At 37.8% G+C, this 20,421-nt stretch overlaps 1 protein-coding gene across 2 annotated transcripts in view; it reads right to left on the bottom strand.

The window, feature by feature from the left end:
• Positions 1-20,421, bottom strand: part of fam117bb (family with sequence similarity 117 member Bb) — a 93,188-nt gene that overhangs the window by 70,085 nt on the left and 2,682 nt on the right. For both annotated transcript variants that reach the window (XM_057335250.1, XM_057335251.1), the window contains exon 2: positions 7,676-7,845. In XM_057335250.1, coding sequence (XP_057191233.1) covers positions 7,676-7,845 — 170 coding nt within the window. The remainder of the gene's footprint in view (positions 1-7,675; positions 7,846-20,421) is intronic.

Here is a 20,421-nt window from a genome sequence, read left to right as displayed (position 1 = left end):
TACAGTCAAAGAAATACATAAATAAATAAATGTATAAATAAATAAATGTAAAAATAAATAAATGTAGGAATAAATACGGAAATAAATAAAAGTGGAAATAAATAAATGCATAAATAAATAAATGAAAAAATAAGCGTGAAAAAATATATAATTACCCATAAATAAGGAAATAAAAGTATAAATACGCATTTATTTTTGCTTTTTTACATTTCTTCATGGATTTATTTTTGTATTTATTTATTTTTAATTAAGTCAGGTCTGGAATTCCATAAAGGCAGGGCTACACAGTTGCTATGGCATTAAAGTCACTGTCAAATTGACACTCTCATTTTCATCATATAAATGACTTATCTGTGCACTTCATTCTTTTTTCATGTGCCCTCAAAATCTTAAATGAAAATAGTTGAACTCCTTTTTAGAGATGCACCGATATATCTGCAAATAATCGGTATCGGTATTTTTTCACACTACAGCTATCAGCCGATAGTTTAAAAACAGCTGATGATCAGGGCTGATATATCCTGTCAATCAAAAGAGTATAGGAAAATGCAATGAATTTGTGCTCTGTAGGCCTATATAGAAAATGTTAAAAGGATCCCTGGGTATAGAGCGTTGTATGGCTTAATATATGAACAATGGCATTGACTTTATAATTGTGAAATAAAAAAACTGTGTAACCGTCACAGTATTCATAAACTTTGTAAAAATATTTTTACTTTGAGGCCGCCATTTTTTTGCGTCAGAATCCGTGATGTCTAAACCTGTTCTCTTTCGCAACAGCGAAGCACATAGCTTTTCCATATATAACAGTAAAATATGACACGTAAAACATAAGATCAGATATACAAACACACAGGGACAGTAGGCGGCGGTATGTCCTCTTGACACAAGCCAGCCTGCCAGCCATAAAAGAAGAACGCGTTCAGTAGACGTCTGTTCAAGGTGAGCGTGCGTTAAATCATAGCTTTAAACTACTGCCTTTGAGACATTTAAGACTATTTAAGACATCAGCATCCACCATAATCGTATACTTTATACATTATGAGAATATACTGATAAACACAATAATAATGCTTGCGGTTTGGTTATTTATTCTGTATTAGAGCACACGTGAATATTAGCCCCCGTCAGCTAATGACCGAGGGAGACAATAACGTTACACTACTGATGTTGATAAATCAACATCAAAAAGTCAAAATCTGGATAAAATGCATTGTATAATGGCTAAAACATCGTGTATATGATAAATTCGAAATGATTTTCGTTATTAATATGCATGTTTGTGTTGTTTCTGACAAACAATATTAAAATGTAGGAAAATACACCAAATAGCGTCTTTTTTTCTTTCTTTCTTCATTTAGCATTATATAAAAGGAGGAGCGACCACAGTAAAGGACGAGAGAGAACCAGGCTTGGACTTTACGTTATGTTTTATTATGTGTGACCGGCAGTCGACCGTGAGGGAGCTGCCGGCATTTTACTTTCGTTTTGTTGTTTGTTTATTTTATTAAAGTTTTGTTGTTCAACGTTCGCTGGTACTCCACCGAGTTCGCCGGTACCAACTTGAATGCTCTGCAAGTTGCTTTGGATAAAGGCATAATGTAAATATAATATGGGAGAGCATGTTCTCTCTTCAACCTAACTAGACATCCAAGATGGCACCACAGATGGCTGCCTCGGTGTGGAGCTCTCCAGTTGTTTTAGTGTTTTCGTTAGTTTGTCCTGTGTTATGTTTTTCCCATACAATCAGTTTCGCAAGAGATGAACTGCTGAACATTCGGCAGTGCACACCAGCTGATCTTTTACCGGTTTTTGATTATTCGGACATTTTACTTAACATCGTAGTCGGAGGCGCAGCGGCACTAACAAAGCGCTACAGGACGCGCAAGCGTGGGAAGCAAGCCGGCGCGCTAATCAGGCTCAGAAAGCGCGGCTTTAAAACTGCGCTGCTAAGCATACATCTGGCGAATCTGCGCTCTCTGCCAAACAAACCGGACGAACTTCTTCTACTCTACCGGACAAATAAGGATTTTTCAAACTCTGCTGTTTTGTGTTTCGTGGAAACGTGGCTAAATGACTTCATCCCGGACAGCGCGCTACATCTGCCCGGCTACCAGCTGTTCAGAGCGGACCGCGACGCAGAATCAACGGGGAAATCGCGCGGTGGTGGGGTATGTTTCTACATCAATGAAAAGTGGTGTACAGATACAACAGTGATGAAGAAGATGTGCTGTCTCGACCTAGAAGCACTCTTCATTAACTGTAAGCCCTTTTACTCGCCGCAAGAGTTTTCCTCGTTCATTCTCGTTTGTGTTTACATTCCACCGCAAGCACACGTGAGCGTGGCGTTACAACAACTCACCGATCACATCACGGACACTGAGCAACAACATCCGGACTCTGTTATTATTATTCTTGGCGACTTTAATCAGGCAAAACTTATGCTCGAGCTGCCAAAATACAGACAACACATCACATGCCCTACAAGAGACAAAAATATTTTGGACCATTGCTACACCTCAATAAAGAATGAATATCGCTCTGTCCCTAGAGCAGCTTTAGGACTGTCTGATCACTGCCTGGTTCACCTTATCCCAGCCTACAGGCAGAAACTAAAAGCTGCCAAACCTATGGTAAGGACTGTTAAAAGATGGACCAACGATACAGAGCGGGCCTTACAAGCCTGTTTCGAGTGCACCGATTGGAGTGTTTTTGAAGCTGCTACCAGCGATCTGGACGAGCTCACAGAGACTGTAACATCATACATCAGTTTCTGTGAGGATTTGTGCATTCCTACCAGGACTTCCTTAAAATACAACAATGATAAACCATGGTTCTCAGCAAAACTCAGACAGATTCGCAAAGCCAAGGAGGATGCCTACAGAAAAGGGGACAAAGTCTTGTACAAGCAGGCTAGGAACACATTGACAAAGGAGATCAGAGTGGCTAAGAGAAACTACTCTAAAAAGTTGGAAAACCGGTTTTCAGCCAACGACCCTGCGTCTGTGTGGAAAGGCCTTCAAGACATCACCAACTACAAGCAACCATCCCCCAATTTTGCAGGTAATCAACACCTGGTCAATGATCTGAATGACTTTTACTGCAGATTTGAAAATGCTAACTTTACACCTCACACCAACTCTGACATTCTCTCTACACAACACCTATCACGTTCAGTCACCCCACCTCCTGCACTTCAGATCAGTGAAGAGGATGTGTGCCGAGTCTTTAGGAAACAAAAGACAAGAAAAGCACCAGGCCCAGATGGTATCTCCCCAGCCTGTCTTAAAAGCTGTGCTATTCAACTGGCCTTCATCTTCTCTCAGATCTTCAACAGATCACTGGAGCTGTGCACAGTTCCTTCCTGTTTCAAGCGCTCCACCATAATCCCCATCCCAAAGAAACCCAAAATCACAGGACTGAATGACTACAGACCCGTCGATCTCACATCTGTGGTCATGAAGTCATTCAAGAGACTGGTACTGGCTTATCTGAAGGACATCACAGAACCCTTACTGGACCCCCTGCAGTTTGCCTACAGAGCAAACAGGTCTGTTGAGGATGCAGTTAACATGGGGCTGCATTTTGTCCTGAAACATCTGGATAGACCAGGGACCTATGTGAGGATCCTGTTTGTGGACTTCAGCTCTGCTTTCAACAACATCATCCCATCACTGCTCCAGACAAAGTTAACCCAGCTATCTGTTCCTGGCTCTATCTGTCAGTGGATCACCAGCTTTCTGACAGACAGGCAGCAGTTAGTGAGAATGGGGAAACTCACATCCAGCACCCGCACAATCAGCACTGGCGCCCCCCAGGGGTGCGTTCTCTCCCCACTGCTCTTCTCCCTGTACACAAATGACTGCACTGCCCAGGACCCTTCTGTCAGACTTATGAAGTTCGCAGACGACACCACACTCATTGGCCTCATCCAGGATGATTCAGGTTATAATATATTTATCTACATTAACTTTTATAGGACTTTTATTTTGGCAGGTCATATTTTTATTTTGGACTTTTATTTTGGCAGGTCGTCGGAAGACGCTTAATTTTTAGTTAGCTTCACTCAGTAAAATGTTCTGAAATAAACTCTCAGAGCAACTCTGGAGATGAAGTTCATGTCCTCATAAAGCGCAGACGCAGACAAATTTATGAGCATCACACGTGTAGCATGTTAAACTGTGCAGTTCATTCACTCAGACACGCAGAACAGACAGATGGCATGTGTAAATAACATGATTCGGCATCGACTAGTCCGCATCTAGTTTTATGGACTCAATGCAGCCGGAAAACAAGTTTCACTCGCAAAATACACTAAAACAGTAAAATAGCAGTTCACCATTTCAATAAGCTATCACTTATTTATCAGCATGAGAAACACGTGTGAGCGTGTGAACAGACTAAAATGCGTGTCTCACGGTGAATGCGTGAGACTTGAGAGCCCTGTAACATGAACAGAGTTTAGCGGGCTGTGGGTAAGTAATAACGGTCTGTGGGGAAACGCAGTGCTCCGTGTGTACTGTAGTTAAATGGATTAAACGAGGCTTCGAGGCAACAAAAATTGCCTCGATGATTTTTTGTATTCGAATTACTCGAGGAATCAGACAATAGTATAAAACAATAAAAACGGCCAGTTCACTGCACCTTTAAATGTGGAAGTTTTAAAGTCTTGCTTCTCCAGAGCGACTGTGAGCGAGGCTTAGCGTGCATGTCTGATAAGGTTACTGTATTATTGCAATTATGATGCGACGTGGCAGAAGGCTCATGTAGATCTCTTCTCAATTTCCTCAGGGCGTCTGACAAAGCATGAAACATAACCTACAGCTCTGGATCTAGCAGCTAGCATATGCGTAGCCCCTACATGTACAGAACTGCTTCAAGACGTGACGCAGGACATCTCACACTCAGTTTCATTGCATTGGCCATAAATCTGTTACAGCTGGTGTATACAGATTCACACAGAGCATATTCATTGAGGCGGTGTGTGTGTGCTTATATCCGAGGCTGAATATTTCTCTACTGTGCGGAGGAGACAGGGAGAGGAGCAAAGGCTTCATTCTGTGTTGTTGTTTGGTCACTAGGTGTGAGCTCAGCTCCCTGGCAACTGACACCAGTGAACGAATCCCAGATCTGGTTATTTTGGCATGACGGTTCAGGAAAAAAAGAGTGAGCTCTACAAATGTCGTCCAAATTCCACATTCGGCCCCAACTCGCCAAGTTCCCTTTGCACATATTGTGAGACTGCTGACAGAAGGAACTGGGTGGAGCTGTGATCTCCCGAGGAAAAAACACAAACTTTCAGGGCTTCAGGCTTTGACAAGAGAGAACTGATGACCCTAGAGAAACAGGGTTTGTAAGCTGTGATGCTTTAATGATGGCAATACTGGAACTGAGCAATCTAAATGTCTCTGACATGATTTCCTCTTTAAAATCATCCTACCTGTTCAAGATAGCATATGCATGTAAAAATCATTTGTCCAAATGAGGGCCATTCTTGCAAGCTTAAAGCAAGACTTTGTAAAAAAAAAACATTTATGAAGCTTTTATGGGACTTGCTTGCCCTTTTTTCATTGTGAGTAAAGAACAAATACTTCATTTTTAGTGGAATATCTATTCACTTAATGTTTGCATATGAAGTGTCCCTGTTAAAAATAATTTTTAAAAATGCTGGAAAATCGAGGCAGCTCTAAGAAAGGAATTTAGCTTGATGAAGGACAATCTGCCTTAACCAAAAATATGCCGCAGTTTCCTCTCATCTCTCAACAAACCAGGGAGAGGCTTCCTCCTTTTCTCTCTCTCTCTCCAGACCAGAGTTATTAATCTGGCTAACTGCTCTACGATCCCTGTTCTCTATATTTTCATGCATAATAAATCTGTCTTCCATATCAGACCATTATTATTTTCTATAGTTAAAAACATCAGACAGTGTTAAATTAACGTCTACGCAACATGAGTTTGGACCTGTGGAAAAACAACGTTAAAATCTAGGGATGTAACGATTCATCTTGAGCCGGTTGAAAATCGATTATGTGTGAAAAAAAAATTTTTTTTGAACAGCAGGGGCCGCTATTTTCACTGCAAACCTAAACGTGAACATGCTGATATTTCTTAAATGCAAAAAAATCCAAGAAAAGCACAGACAGCAGAGATGGAAACTCGAGTCCGCGACTAAAGTCGCATAAACAGAGACTTGCGACTTGACTTGGACTCGTGGACAGCTGACTCGAGACTTGACTTGGACTCGTGACTCATGAGACTCGTAAAAACGCAAGTCATTTTGGTAGAACATTTCATTCACATTCTTCCTTTACTTCCCCACATGACAGCATCATATAACGCATTTGTCTATTAATTCCCAATCCATTATGTTCTGCAGCAAATGTAATATGTAAAATACAACATAAAGTAACAGTTAAGCCAGAAGAAGTGATGAAGTCGTATTGTATATTAAAAGATTGAATGACATGCTAAAGATCAAAGCGAAGCTTTGGGCGGTGTGGGTCAGCTACATGACGTCATCAAATGCCGTTCTTTCTCTCGCCTCTGAGCTTTCAAGTGCACAAGTTAGTTTTGCAATGGGTTTATCGCAAAAGTAGTAGCAAAAGTCAAGGCGGGAAGATTTGAAACTGCAGTGACAGATTTTTCACATTGGGGCTGCGAGTGTACATTTTAGCATACAAGTGCAAATACTTAATTTACAAGTTTTCAATTTAAGATGTACAAGCTCTCAAGTTTTGCTACTGAAATACCTTCATATTCAAATCACCAAAACAAACACACCCCTACCCCCATCTTCTCCGTCCTGTGCACTTTACACCTTACTGCTGATTGGCTACAAGGTTGTTTTGGTACTCGGCCCGACTCAGTTGTCTAAAACGTAATTCGGAAATCGGTTACCCCGCCTTTAACAGACTGTCATTTGTAACTGCAGTTGCGACATTACGCCACAGTGGAGGCGCTGTTTCGTTATCAGCACACTGAGGCGCTAAAAACAGTTGCCGAACAAGAGCCAGCCTGTGTTTCACGGCTGTCTGTTTTGCATCCAACTACGTTTAATTTCTTGAAATGTATTAAATTAACATGACATACATCATTGTAATGTCTTTAGCTGTGCAGTTGGATCGTTGAATCAGCGTATACTGTACACAGCGAGTTCGCCAGTATGAACGCACATTGCGTTCAGAACGACTCGCACACGAATGACTCATTTGAACAGATTCATTTAAACTATTGAACTTTTCAGTCACTAGCGAATATAAGAGATCCTTGAATCATTTAAAGTGAACCACAGAGAATGCAAGATGTGAATGAGCTTTTCTCATTTAGAAAGACTGATTAATTCAGTTGGCTATTGTGGGCTGAAAAGTTAGTTGAAAATGATAAAAAAAAGCTTTATTTGATAAAAAACATTTCTGTTTGGTTGAATAAAAGTTGTTTTATATAACTTAATAATTGTCATTTTTATCTAATTGTATTAGAACTTTTAATATGTCAAACTTAAAGTCACTTTGGTTAAGCCACTTAAAGGTACGGTAGGCCTACGTGTGTGTGTGTGTACAAGATCAGGATGGCACCACCTCCGCCTCATTTTGAGCCAGGAAAAACCCTGGTGTGTGATGTTGTCTAACATGCAATCTGGGTAATAAATTATCTTGTGTAAGAGAGGATGGCTCACCTGGGTGGATTTGTCCCTCATGCAGGGGGCACAAGGGGAGTGTCTGGCATCCCGGGGCCAATGTCCAGACAGGTAGGGGGCCGTGAGGGCATCCAAAGAGGAGGTACGACGGATGCTACCGTTACTGTTGGTGGTATACCAAGACCCTGCCACAGGAAATCTAGGCTTGTCTGCAAGACAGCCAGAAAAGCAGAGGAGATATAGAGGGGAAGGAAGGATGGGGGGACCAGGGGCCGGTCGAAGGTGAAAAATGGACAAATGAGACGCGGAGAGGAAAAAGAACAGATGGGAGCAGAACAGAGGAAGGAAAAAAAATGTTAGAGAGTGCGTCTCATGAACTCACAAACACAATAAGCCAAGTGCACACTATGACTGTTAATATGATGTTTTTTATTTAACTTAGAACTTTTAGAGAATGTTAGCCAAAGTTTTGAAATGTTTAGAATGTGCAAACTTGACTCTAAATATCAGCTGCTATGATAAATGATGAATGCTAACACCCAGCAGATTGGGACAGAAAGAATTAGTCTGGTGTCCAGTAGCTCTTTCAATAAAACTAAAGCTGATTAACAGCTCGCTGACTGGCTGTGGCAGACTAGCATGAAGGAAGCTGCCTGTGTGTCTTGACCTACATTCAGTGTGGCTCTGTGAGTAATCGCCCCCCCTTCACTAACCCTTTATCTCTTGTCTGCGCTGGGTTGCACACAATCGATGGCTTTCTGTCTGACCCTTTTAAAGGCTATTCTTTCTTGTAAATCCACACCATTGAATACGAAGTGCAGGCGGACGTACAGTAAAAAAGTGTGGCCTGATGTTTTGTACTCTTCTGAAGAGATGAGGGAGTTTACACAGGAAGCATACAGTATGTCCTGTTCACAAGTAGAGATGCCCTGTTCTATTCAAAAACCTTCTACCACATAGATGACACAAAGTTTAGTGTGTGTGTGCTCAAGTTGATCCTCTCCTGATTTTAAATGGAGCTTTTAAGAAAGCAAACCAGAAGGGAATTGTTAAATTTGTTTGCATCTGATATAGGGATGGGCATTTTTCAATAATTTCATATTCGAATATTTGAGCTCATAAAAAACAAATATTTGAATATTGGTTTATTTAAATTAAGTTAATTATGACGTAATTTGTTACCGTTTTATTTAGTCACAATTTCACATCAAGCTTATAATTAGCATTAAATATTCATAATGCATTAATATTATATATATATATATATATATATTATATCGTTTTTTACATTGAAAAAATAGAAAAATACATAAAAATTGCATTTTAACCTGCGCGGAACGGTATAATACAAAAAGAAAACAGACAAAACAAAACGAACAAATCGCAACGTATATTGACAGTCTGTGATATATGGTTATCTTGTTTTACATGTTCTTGATAAGAAAAACAAGCATATAGGTCTAACAAGCCGACAGCGGAAAACTCCTGGTAACAAAACCCAGATCTGACAAGAATATCTGGCTTTATTGTTTATAATGTTGATAATAAATAAAGTAAACAGGCTTGATACCTCATGCCGACTGTTAAGATCCTAAAAAATACCCTGCAACAAAGACGGAGCCATAGTGCTTGATTCCCTGATTACGTGACCGTCATCTGAGGAAGATATTCTGCTAATCAGCACGCATATAAATATTGTTTTCTTTATCGTTCACGATCAGTGTCTGTCTTGTTTAGCTTTGCATCGGATTTGCATCAATAAATAAGGTAGGCCTATTGATTTCAACTAAGGTAAGGAATCACAGCGCGTTTTAAAACAAACAAAAAAAGTATCCGTGCGAATTTATTTACAGGCTGTAACTTGAAGGCGACCACCCTATTTGAACTTCTAGAAGAAAAATTCTTGCTTTTAGGTATGGATAAAGGTGCCAGTCTTATGTTAAGGCCAAATTCATTAACATTTGTTGCAGTGAAATGTACATTTTCATGTTTCAAGTTGTTGAAATTAGCATTACTTAATATATTTTTAACGAACGAATATGAATTTACTAAGAACAACCGCTTCAAACAAGTAATTGTAATAAATGAATTATTGTTAATCATTTAATATTACGTTGATATTTTTATACCTAATGTAAGTAATGTTAACGAATTCTGTGGCTCACCAATTTTAAAACATTTTAATATGGTGATGTGAGCCGAGCATAAAACGCGATCCGGGCATCCAGTGTGAAAACTTAAAATATTTAAACTAGCTTGCGATCTGAGTGAACAAAGATTTAGGATTTTTCTGTACATTACAAATCATTACAGAAGAAGTGAAGAAGCGTTAAATAAGACGTGACTCTAAGGTCTTCTGTAACGGTAACTTTACCTTGTGGTGACGCAGTTTTATTCTTATGAAAAAAAGGAATATTCGAATAGCCTTTTTAATATTTGAATAGTTATTGCGGATCGAATATTAGAATATTTTAATATTCGTGCACATCCCTAATCTGATAGTCCAAAGGAAATCTCAACACACACCTCATCACGAAAACAACTACTTCACAATGTTGTGTAAATCTTTCTTTATTTGAAAAAACTCAGAACATTTCTTGCGCTACATTTCCAAACACAAATCTGATTTCATTTGGAGTGTGCTTTACACATTGATGAACATCAGAGAGCATTTATAAAGGAAGAACCGGTAAGGATTTTTAGGGGAAGTTATGCGGGTGAGAGAGAGAGTGAGCAAAAGTCCTTTCATGTGTGTTGCAACTCAAGGCCTGAAATACAGGCTGCTCTGTACAATGTGAATGCTAATGCAAACTTAAAATAACATGTCAAAGCTCTAACAGGTTTTAAGACTACATGAAACACAATGCCAAAATATAAAGCCCATTCAGAGCAACAAATCAGGTTTAGGGCCAGTTTGTTAATAGTAAACTTCATCATAATCGTAATTGATATGAAAAGGCCTTTATTGTTAAATTTACATTTATTGGTTGGTCTATTGGTTTCTTCTACCACCACAGTACACAACATTGTGCAACAGGAAAACGCTACCACTCATGTTAAGTATATACTGTACAACACAAAAAAGCAAAAGAATCGATGTACTCACAAAGCATTGGTAAAGCATTATTGTCAATTTGCATATTTGTGTAGCTTATATCTCGCCTGTAGCTTATATCTTGCTCTTAACTGTGCAATTTTCCACAACTAAATGCATAATAAGGTTTTGTGTGCCTGTTTGGGCATATAATTACGTACACATACAAGCATTCACACATAAACAAGCAGTGTGCACTGTGGACAGACTATCACACTAGGGATATTTTCTCATCTCTGATTGGCTCATACAAGAGATGCTATGATGCACTTCTGAGCATTGCAATCTCTTTTCATTCCTGAATTCCAGGTTCTTATATTGTGTCTATCCTTAATCTCACTCAGCAGATCCTGCAAACTCGCTGATAACATTCGAGGGCTGATTTACGAGAGGTACATCCTTGGGAAATCTATGGGAAATCCGGACAATACTTTTTTTAATAAATAATGTTAAATCAATCAATCTAATATTTTATCAGGCCATTTACTTTATATTCTGATAGCCACAGTCTGTATGAAACATAGAAGGTCTAGTAACTGAGAAAATGTGTTGTAAATATTGAGTTGTCTTTGAAGTCTTGCGCTTAAACGGACAAATTCACATATGAAGTAGGTCAACATGTCCCTCTTGTCGAGTATCTTAATAAACATAGTAGGTTATGTCTTAAGTGAACGGACGAAACAGACGAAAAACAACGCATGTGTACAGTATCATTGTACTGGATCTCTTACATTCCTCTTAAAGCGACAGCAGCATATTCCTGCGGTCTGTTAAAAGTCAAAAGTCAAGTCAAGTCAAGTCAAAGTTTATTTATAAAGCACTTTTTAAAAAACACTGTGTTTAACAAAGTGCTGTACATACACATATGGGAAGATAAATATCAATGATAAAACCAGTCAAATTTAAAAAAAGATCAATACATGGAAGCAGCTCTCATACAGTGTCAAAAGCCAAACTATACAAATAAGTTTTAAGACTAGATTTAAAAGCAGCATGTGTCTGCTCCTGTCTAATGTAGAGGGGCAAGCTATTCCAGAGCTTCGGGGCCGCCACTGCAAATGCCCGGTCCCCACTACTCTTTAGCTTAGCCCGAGGTAGTGTTGTCACGGTACCAAAATTTCAGTAGTCTGTACCAATACCAGTAAAATTCCACGGTTCTCGGTACCAATTTCGGTACCAAAGCAAAACACCAGTACATGCTAATTGAAACACAATTTTATTAATAAAGCTCATTGTTAATATAAATGTATAGAAAGCAATGCCATTTTGTATACATGAAGTATAAGTTCATTGTTGCTGAAACTGTTGTGTGCTCACTGGTGTCGCTGATGAACATCCTCCTCAGTCTGCTGCTGTATAAGACAAATAGAATAAACTTCAGTAAGTCAACTGACTGAACAAACATGCATATGCAATATTAGAACAAACCTCAGTTTTTATACTGCATTTACACAAGATTACTTACATTAAGGTAACTGTATATTAAAATAATAAATGCAACAGATAGATTTTTATTTAGTTTAAATGTGGTTTTTTAAACCTAATAGAGTTATCTATCCAAGACATACACATTGCTAGTCATACAGTTAGTATGCTAGTTTTCTAGCACATAGATTTCAGATAGGCCTATATAAAATAGGTACTGTAAACCCCATCCTGTCCTCCCACTTATTTTACCCCATTACAGTTATAAAAGCATTAAATGGTTAATAAGGACACTTGACTGGATTAGCATTGGCGCTAACAAATTAACACGCAAACAGGGACGTTTATTTTAACGTAACCTTTAACTTAACATATGCTACAACATTAATAATGCAAACGCAACAGAAATTGAAACTTACCGCTTGATCTTGTTAACTTAAATCCGGATGCTTCCTCGTTTCGCCACAAAACTCTGTTCGTTTTCTTCGTGATATGACTTTAATCTGAAGTATTTCTGTGCGCATCTCTTGTGGATCGGAGCCGCGCTTACCCGCTCATCATGTCTTGTTGCGTCTACAAAAAGTTTCCGACTGACAACCTGTCAGACAGAGCATCAGTACCCAGTTGACCCGGTACGTCGGTGGTACCGGGTCTTATGAAAATTAGGTACCGACAACTTTTTATTTTTAGGTACCGACTTGGACCCGAAGTACCGGTACTTTTGACAACACTAGCCCGAGGGGCAGTCAAAAGTAAATGGTCAGCAGACCTAAGAGCTCTCAATGGAGCATACGGCTTAATCAAGTCAGACGAATATTTAGGGCTAAACCATTGAGAGATTTAAAAGCAAAAACTAACATCTTAAATTGTATCCTAAACTGGACCGGTAGGCAGTGAAGTGAGGCGAGTTCCCGCTCACGTGTGCCATCAACAGGCATGCAGCATTCTGGACCATCTGCAATCTGGAAATGGAAGTCTGACTTGCGCCTATATATAGGCTATTACAGTAGTCCAGGCGAGTCGAAATGAAAAATTTAAATTCTTTCAAAGTCTTTAGGAGACAGGAAAGATTTCACCTAAAACTAGATCTAAGTACTGAGTTAATCTGTTTATCCAGTTTAAAGTCACAATCCATGATAACACCTACATTTTTAACATAGGGTTTCACAAGTGGTTTAAGCTCTCCAACGTCCAAGACAGACTCACAATTACCACCCGGCGTAAACAGCATAACTTCCGTTTTGTTTTCGTTGAAATTAAGGAAATTTTGTGACATCCAGGCCTTGATTTCCTCAAGGCAGTGCAGTAGTACCACAAAATCTTATGGTCTACAGTATCAAATGCGGCCAAGAGATCTAATAAGATTAAAATCACATAATCCCCTCAATCAGTGGCAAGTAGCAGGTCATTATTAACCTTTAGCAATGCAGTTTCTGTACTATGAGAAGATTTGAACCCAGACTGAAACATTTCATGAATACCATGTAAATCTAAAAATGATTGCATTTGTTCAACTACAACCTTCTCCAATAGTTTGGAAAGAAATGGAAGTTTTGATATGGGCCTGAAATTGGCAAGAACTGTTGCATCTAGATTCGATTTTTTAATCACTGGTTTTACCGCTGCATGTTTAAAAGACTTTGGTACAACTCCAGATGCCAAGCTGCTATTAATAATTTCAAAAATCTTTGGCCGAATAGTTTCAAAAGATTCCTTTAAAAAAAACAAGGAGGAACAATATCCATGCCACCTGAGGATGATCTCAATTTAGCCATAGTCTCTCTCAACGAGGTCAGAGACACCAGCTCAAACTGGTTGAAAACAGCAGAGCACTCAGAGGAAATAGATAATAACAACAACGATGGAACTGTAATATTAGCTCTAACAGCCTCAACCTTATCAATAAAAAAAGTGTAAAAATTATTCGCACATGTCAACAGAGGACTCCAAGTTAGAAGCATGAGGAGTGCTCAACACAGCATTGATAGTATTAAACAGTACTGCTGGCTTGTGAGAGTTATTAATGATAGCATTAGAGAGGTATTTTTACAGTTTTACATTTGTACAGTTTTTACATAAATACAGTTTTTTGGTATTTAAACAAATTCTCCTTTAAAATGTTAAAAGAAATCTGCAATTTATCCTCCTTCCAACGTCGTTCCGCCCTTCTACATTCAAGTTTTACAGCTCGAGTGTTAGCATTCAGCCATGGTTGAGCTCTATGTTTTTCTCTCACCGTTCTGAAAGGGGCCACAGTATCCAAAATACTTTGGCAGGTTGTAGAGAACAATGCAGTTAAATCATTAGTGTTAAGACCATACGAGGACATTGAATATTCATCATCGATGCCATCAAAGGCATCAGAAAACAACTGAGCAGTTAAAGGGTTAATCGTCTGACGACGACGGGTTGAAACCATCCTTTTAGGATCACAAGCACTATATACCTCAAATGTAATAGGCATGTGATCAGAAGAAGTGGCATCACAAACTTCGATATTACCAACAGGCATGCCATACGATAGAACCAAAGCTAGTGTGTGTCCGCCCTTATGTGTGTGGGTTGTCACAAACTGTGTTAAATTAAATAATAAAATGAGTCCACAAGGCTTGGTTGGACAACACACATGGATATTAAAATCCCCAACAATTAAGACACGGTCATAATTAGGCATAATTCCAGCTAAAAAATCAGAAAAGTCATCGATAAAGTCTTTGTTATATGTATGTGGGCGGTAAACAACACTGGATAACCCAGACTTAGTTCAAAGGTACTGAGTTCGAACCTGGAATACGAGTAAGATGACAGCCATCGACAATTTAATTGTTCTTTAAAAATAGTTGCCACTCCCCCTCCTCGACCCACAAGTCGTGGAGAGTTAAAAATAGGTGCAATTCGATGGCAAAACTTCTGAGAAGATACTTGACTCACCGACACCAATCCAGGTCTCTGTCACGCACAACAAAAGTCAAGGAAATCACTGACTCCTTGTGAGAAATCACTCACTGCTTGTCACGCAATAGCTTCTGTAACTTCAATTGTGATTCATCTTTATTTAATTTGTACATATGCAATGTCATGTTTTCTTTGATTACTTTAATCCATTTCTATAACTTAAAAGGTATACAGTCTCTTATTGTTTTATTGGTGCTGTTACTTGTAGCTTGATTATTTGTTCTTATTTTTATTTGTCAGTAGTCCCTTTTCCCTGAACATAGCACAAACCGAACCGAACCGAAACCGTGACTTTCTAAAAACAACTCAAAACATACTAACCAATAATTGTCTGTTTTTATGTCTATTAAATAAAGACAATATTTCATGTTGTTCATTCTCACCCTTGCTTGTTTCAGCTTTAATCCTCCTAGTAACATGGCCTGGTAAAGGTTAGCAGTAGCCTACTGTTTAGCGTGTTGACAAAATGTTAAATGTGCTTTGGATAAAAGCGTCTGCCAAATTAATGAAAATGTAATGTAATGACAGGGCAAGTCCTGTAACTGTTTGTCATGCAGCTGCGGTCCTCTGGCAGGTAGTTTTGCTTTAGCCTATTAAGTTTTTAACTGCTAAATACATATAAAAATGCTAAAAGCTAGATTTTAACTGCTGCTAATATTATTATACCACTATTTGCATACTGTTTTAGTTGTGCTAAATATGTATTATATGTAATCTGATATTTTACATTTAGTGTCACTCTCCCTGTAAACTCCTGCCTTTGAACGTTTATTAATAAACTTTAGTAATAGTTTATTAGTTATTGTAGTCAAGTAGGTCAATTATCCAGGAGAAAGGACATTTAGTAGGCTAAAATAATGAAGATGCAGATCATAGGGTGCGCAACATCCAGATTGAGCTCTGGTGCGTGTATTACGGTCAAAGCAAATGTTTTGTAGAAATGTTTTGCATTTGTACCGGCTATTATGGCAACCTCTAACTGCACATATTATGCTTGTACCTTTGGGTTCTATAATAAATATTAACTTGCCAGTCAAAACAGCACACTTGTCTCAGTCGCGTATAATACGGCTGTCATTAGCTATTAGTGGCTCACCGGAAGTTTAAACACAAACAGCTCAAAGTTGGCGGCGCCAACATTTATGCCAAAAATAAGGTGGATAGATCACATATCCTTAGTAAACTACCAACCCCTATTAAATACCATCTCTAAATTTACTGAAAGATGGAAAAGTTTACCCATTTCCTTAATTGGACGCATAAATACAATAAAAATGAATATACTGCCTAAAATATTATATCTCTTTCAAAATATTCCTCTGTGTCCCCCTTCTTCAGGGCTGTATGTTAACTTTTGTAACTGTAACTTAAGATGTATGTAGCCCCTGACTCCAATTTTTAGGAGCGCACGCAAAAAATGTAGGGGGCACACCTTAATTCAGCCTGCAATGCAATTATTTTCCCCCAAATAACTGCATTACTGGTACTGACAAGTTACTTGATGACCGCAGATTTGGTTCTGCTCATTTAAAAAGAGGCAGAGTCTACAGAGAAGCTTTGTTATTGATTGGTTCTAAATAGAGAGACTTTCATCTGAATTCATTTGAACCAACAGAAATTATGTTTGTGAAAAGGTAAATATTTAATTGTTAACAGTGTTACCCATTAAAGCAAAATGGAAGGTCTTGTGTTATTACGTTCTTATGATGATTTTATTGTGTATTAGGGACACTTTTCCTCATGTTCACACAACACATGGAAATATAACATCAAATAAAACTTAACAAGAGCATTCGCCGTTTGTTCTTGCAGTGAACGGATTTGAAATGATCTAGGGCTGTCCCAAGTAATCAACAGATAAATGACGTTTCATGCACTCCTCCGTGGTTAGGTTAGTTTTAAACATCTCATATCAAATCGTTCGTCCACAGGCTCAAGAAATCCGTCACAGCAAACAGCGACTCAGTAATGAGCTCACGTTGTGTGTGTGTAAACTTGTCAGTGACGACCTGGATTGTGCGCGTCCGTGGCAACGGGAAACATCAGCGACGCGAGTGACCCGCGCAGTTGACTATCACACATAGCCTGCACTGGTCTTTCCACATGAAAGAACTAGAAAAAATTCCACATTTGCAGGTCGCACATGCGCAAGTACTTGTAAAAAAAAAAGCTAAATGTGCCCATTTAGTCACAGTCTGGAGCCCTGAAAGTTTTGTAAAATGCGTTTAAATTTGTACAGAAATGTAAATATGTGTAAACGTGTTAAAAATTGTTTTAAAATACTACCTGTCTATGCATTTAACGGCAGGTGACAGTGGTTTGGTTCTTCTCATAATTTAAAAAGAGGCAGAGCCAGAGGTGGAAAAAGTAAAAAAAATTATACTCAAATACAAGTACTACTACTTTGATGAAATTGTACTTGAGTACAAGTAAAATTACCAGTCAAAAAATCTACTCAAGTAAAAGTAAAAAGTAGTTTCTTTAAAATTCACTCAAAGTAAAAGTTACTTTTTAAAAGCAGGAGGGGGGACCTCTCCTTTTTTGTTCAACACCAACAATAGTCATCTGTGTTGATGCTGTGTTTTGTTTATGTTCAGAGCTTCACAGCGCGCTCTCACGGTGTTGCGATGTTTACTTATTTTTATGAGCTTCGCATAAATGCAGCCTATATGGGCAATATAACGAATGACTCGGGAAAGAAGTCTGTAGAGTTGAGTTATAATCCTTTTTGTTTTTTGTACAGATTTCAGAGCTTATATGGCTGTCAGTAAATAATTAAATTACGGTTTCTCATAACTTGTCCCTAACTACAATATAAGTTATTTCTTATTATATATCTGATCAAAACTACCATAAATAAACGTTATGGGGTAATTTGGCTATTAACATGCAACATTAATTTAACTCTGCTCAGATGAACGAAATGACTCGAAAAAAGATTTGTTCATTTTGCTGAACGAGATTCAAACACCAGAATCGCAAAAATGACTCGAACTTCCCATCACTAGACATGATATTGAATGTATCAGTACCCTTCTTATTTCTTTATGTCCCCCCCTACATTGTTATACCCTTTGTTTATAAACAGGTGGGTGTCCTTTTAGACATTTTCTTTTTACATGTCAGTTGTTCGTTGGTTCTCCCACCTCCTTTTTTATTTTTCTTCTCTTATTATAATCATCATTGTTAATATGTAAAAGAGATCAGAATATTTTCAATTTTTTACATTTTTGCATTTTGTTATCATGAGTCATCTCATCTCAATAAAAAAAAAGCCCACAGCAAAGGTCTGGCAACCACCCACAACACCCTAGAAGAGTGGTAGTGGTTTGCATGGTGAAGTACCACTGACATTTTATCAAAAATAAATAAATAAAATCATTAGGTTATGACATCACAACCATAAGTACACTAACATTGATCTAAGTGTCTAACATTGACACTCTCGTTTCTCTGAAACGATACAAGGTTGAACCAGGAGACTTGTCACAAGACAAAACAGATGTCACAAAGCCCATTTCAAGCCTTAACTCAATTTTGAGTAAATGTGTAGTTACTGCACTTTGCCTTTGTAGGGCAGCATGGCCTGCAACTTTTAATATTTAAATAAACCAAAATGCTACACAAGTGGACCATATCGCTTTAAATAAAAGACACTTTCTGGGGACATTGTACGGTAGGGGTAAATGATATTTCAAAGTAAAGGTGATTTAAAGCAAACTAAATAATGCTAAATAATGTGATGTGCAATATATGAGTCAATGACGTGACGCTCACTTTTTTGTGTCCCTGTGATTTAATTACATTTAAAAGGGTTAAACTTTCAAAATAAAGTTGCAAATTACTTGCATACTGTACATTCTCTTTGCTGAGGACTAAGACTGAAATTCTGGTTTTAATTCATTTTGAGAGAATAATTGGGGAATGAATGCTGAAATGTCTATGTGGTGTAACCACAAAAACTTCTCAAAATTGAAAATTGAAATTCTCAATAAAACACCATATCCAATCTTACCTTAGTCCTATTTAATAATAAATAAAAGTAAAAAGTAAATGGAACACCATTGTTCTAAATATTATAATTAATTTGGGGAATGTGAGTCAAGTCAAATTCATGAAGTGTCAAGGTGGTGTAACCACCATTTAAGGAGCAATTTTGTTAATATTATGCAAGAAGACATGTGACAGGAAATTAAATCACAGAGAGGAACCCCTGGTGCAACTAACTTCTCCATGTAAAGGTTAGAAACTCTTTTCATACAGTGAGATAATTTGAAATTTTTAGGGTGTGTCAGGTATTCTTAGGTATGCATGTCATATGGTATGACCGCAGAAATACATTGATATTCTGAAAATCAGTATTAACTTTAAACATTTCATTTGAAATATTCCCATCACGGCCATATGTGTTTACATAGGTGTCCATTTATGCCTGGCAAATTTGATTTTAAAGTGAAATCTCAAATAGTGTAACCGGTTACACCATTGGACTTCTATAACAAACCTTTCTATTAGGGGCCAATTTAGTCAAATATCACTGATTTATGATGCTAACTAAAGATGTAATATAAACTAAACTACTATTTGGAACTATTTTCAAGTGTTTCAAGTATTTTCAAGTCTATTTTTCAATGATATATTTTTTGAGAAAGTGGTGCTTTATCCACAACTTCAGAATAAAATCTCTGAAAGTCCATTATAAATTATGATCAATAAGATAATTATGTTCCTTAACATTAGTTGAAATATTAGCTTGAATGCATATTTCTATACCATTCATTTAAAATTTCAAGCAATATATAATATAATATATCATATCATATCATGTAATATATACATACATGATTTAATAATGTAGTAGAAAGTAGGTGTCTACAGTTGAACATAAATTCAGTGCTAAAAGAAATGATAAAATTTCTGATATTTATAATTAATGCGATACAAGACTATGCGCATGCGCCGGGTCGTGGACGGGAGTTGGACACTGGCGCAGAAGTCAGGAAATTGTCGAATAAAGTTGTTGCTTTTGTTTTATTGCGTACCAAAAATATTCTGGTTGAACCACTGTAGTTACAATGATGTCTTTTTCTGCACTTTGAGTGTCTGTTGCATTGCTGTCTATGTAGGGAGTCAGAAATCTCATCTTAATATGTGTTCTGAAGATGAACAACAGTCTTACAGTTGTGAAACGACTTAAGCATTAGTAATTCATGACAGAATTTTCATTCTAACTCTGAACTAACCCTTTAACTGTAGTTACACGATGAGACATGATGATTTCTTGTTATCAGATATAAAACCACTTCAACTT

This window comes from Triplophysa rosa, linkage group LG6, assembly GCF_024868665.1.
Source record: "Triplophysa rosa linkage group LG6, Trosa_1v2, whole genome shotgun sequence".
In the NCBI taxonomy this organism is placed as follows: domain Eukaryota; kingdom Metazoa; phylum Chordata; class Actinopteri; order Cypriniformes; family Nemacheilidae; genus Triplophysa; species Triplophysa rosa.
The sequence above is the reverse complement of the archived record's forward strand: the minus strand, read 5'-3'. Positions and strand labels throughout refer to the sequence as shown.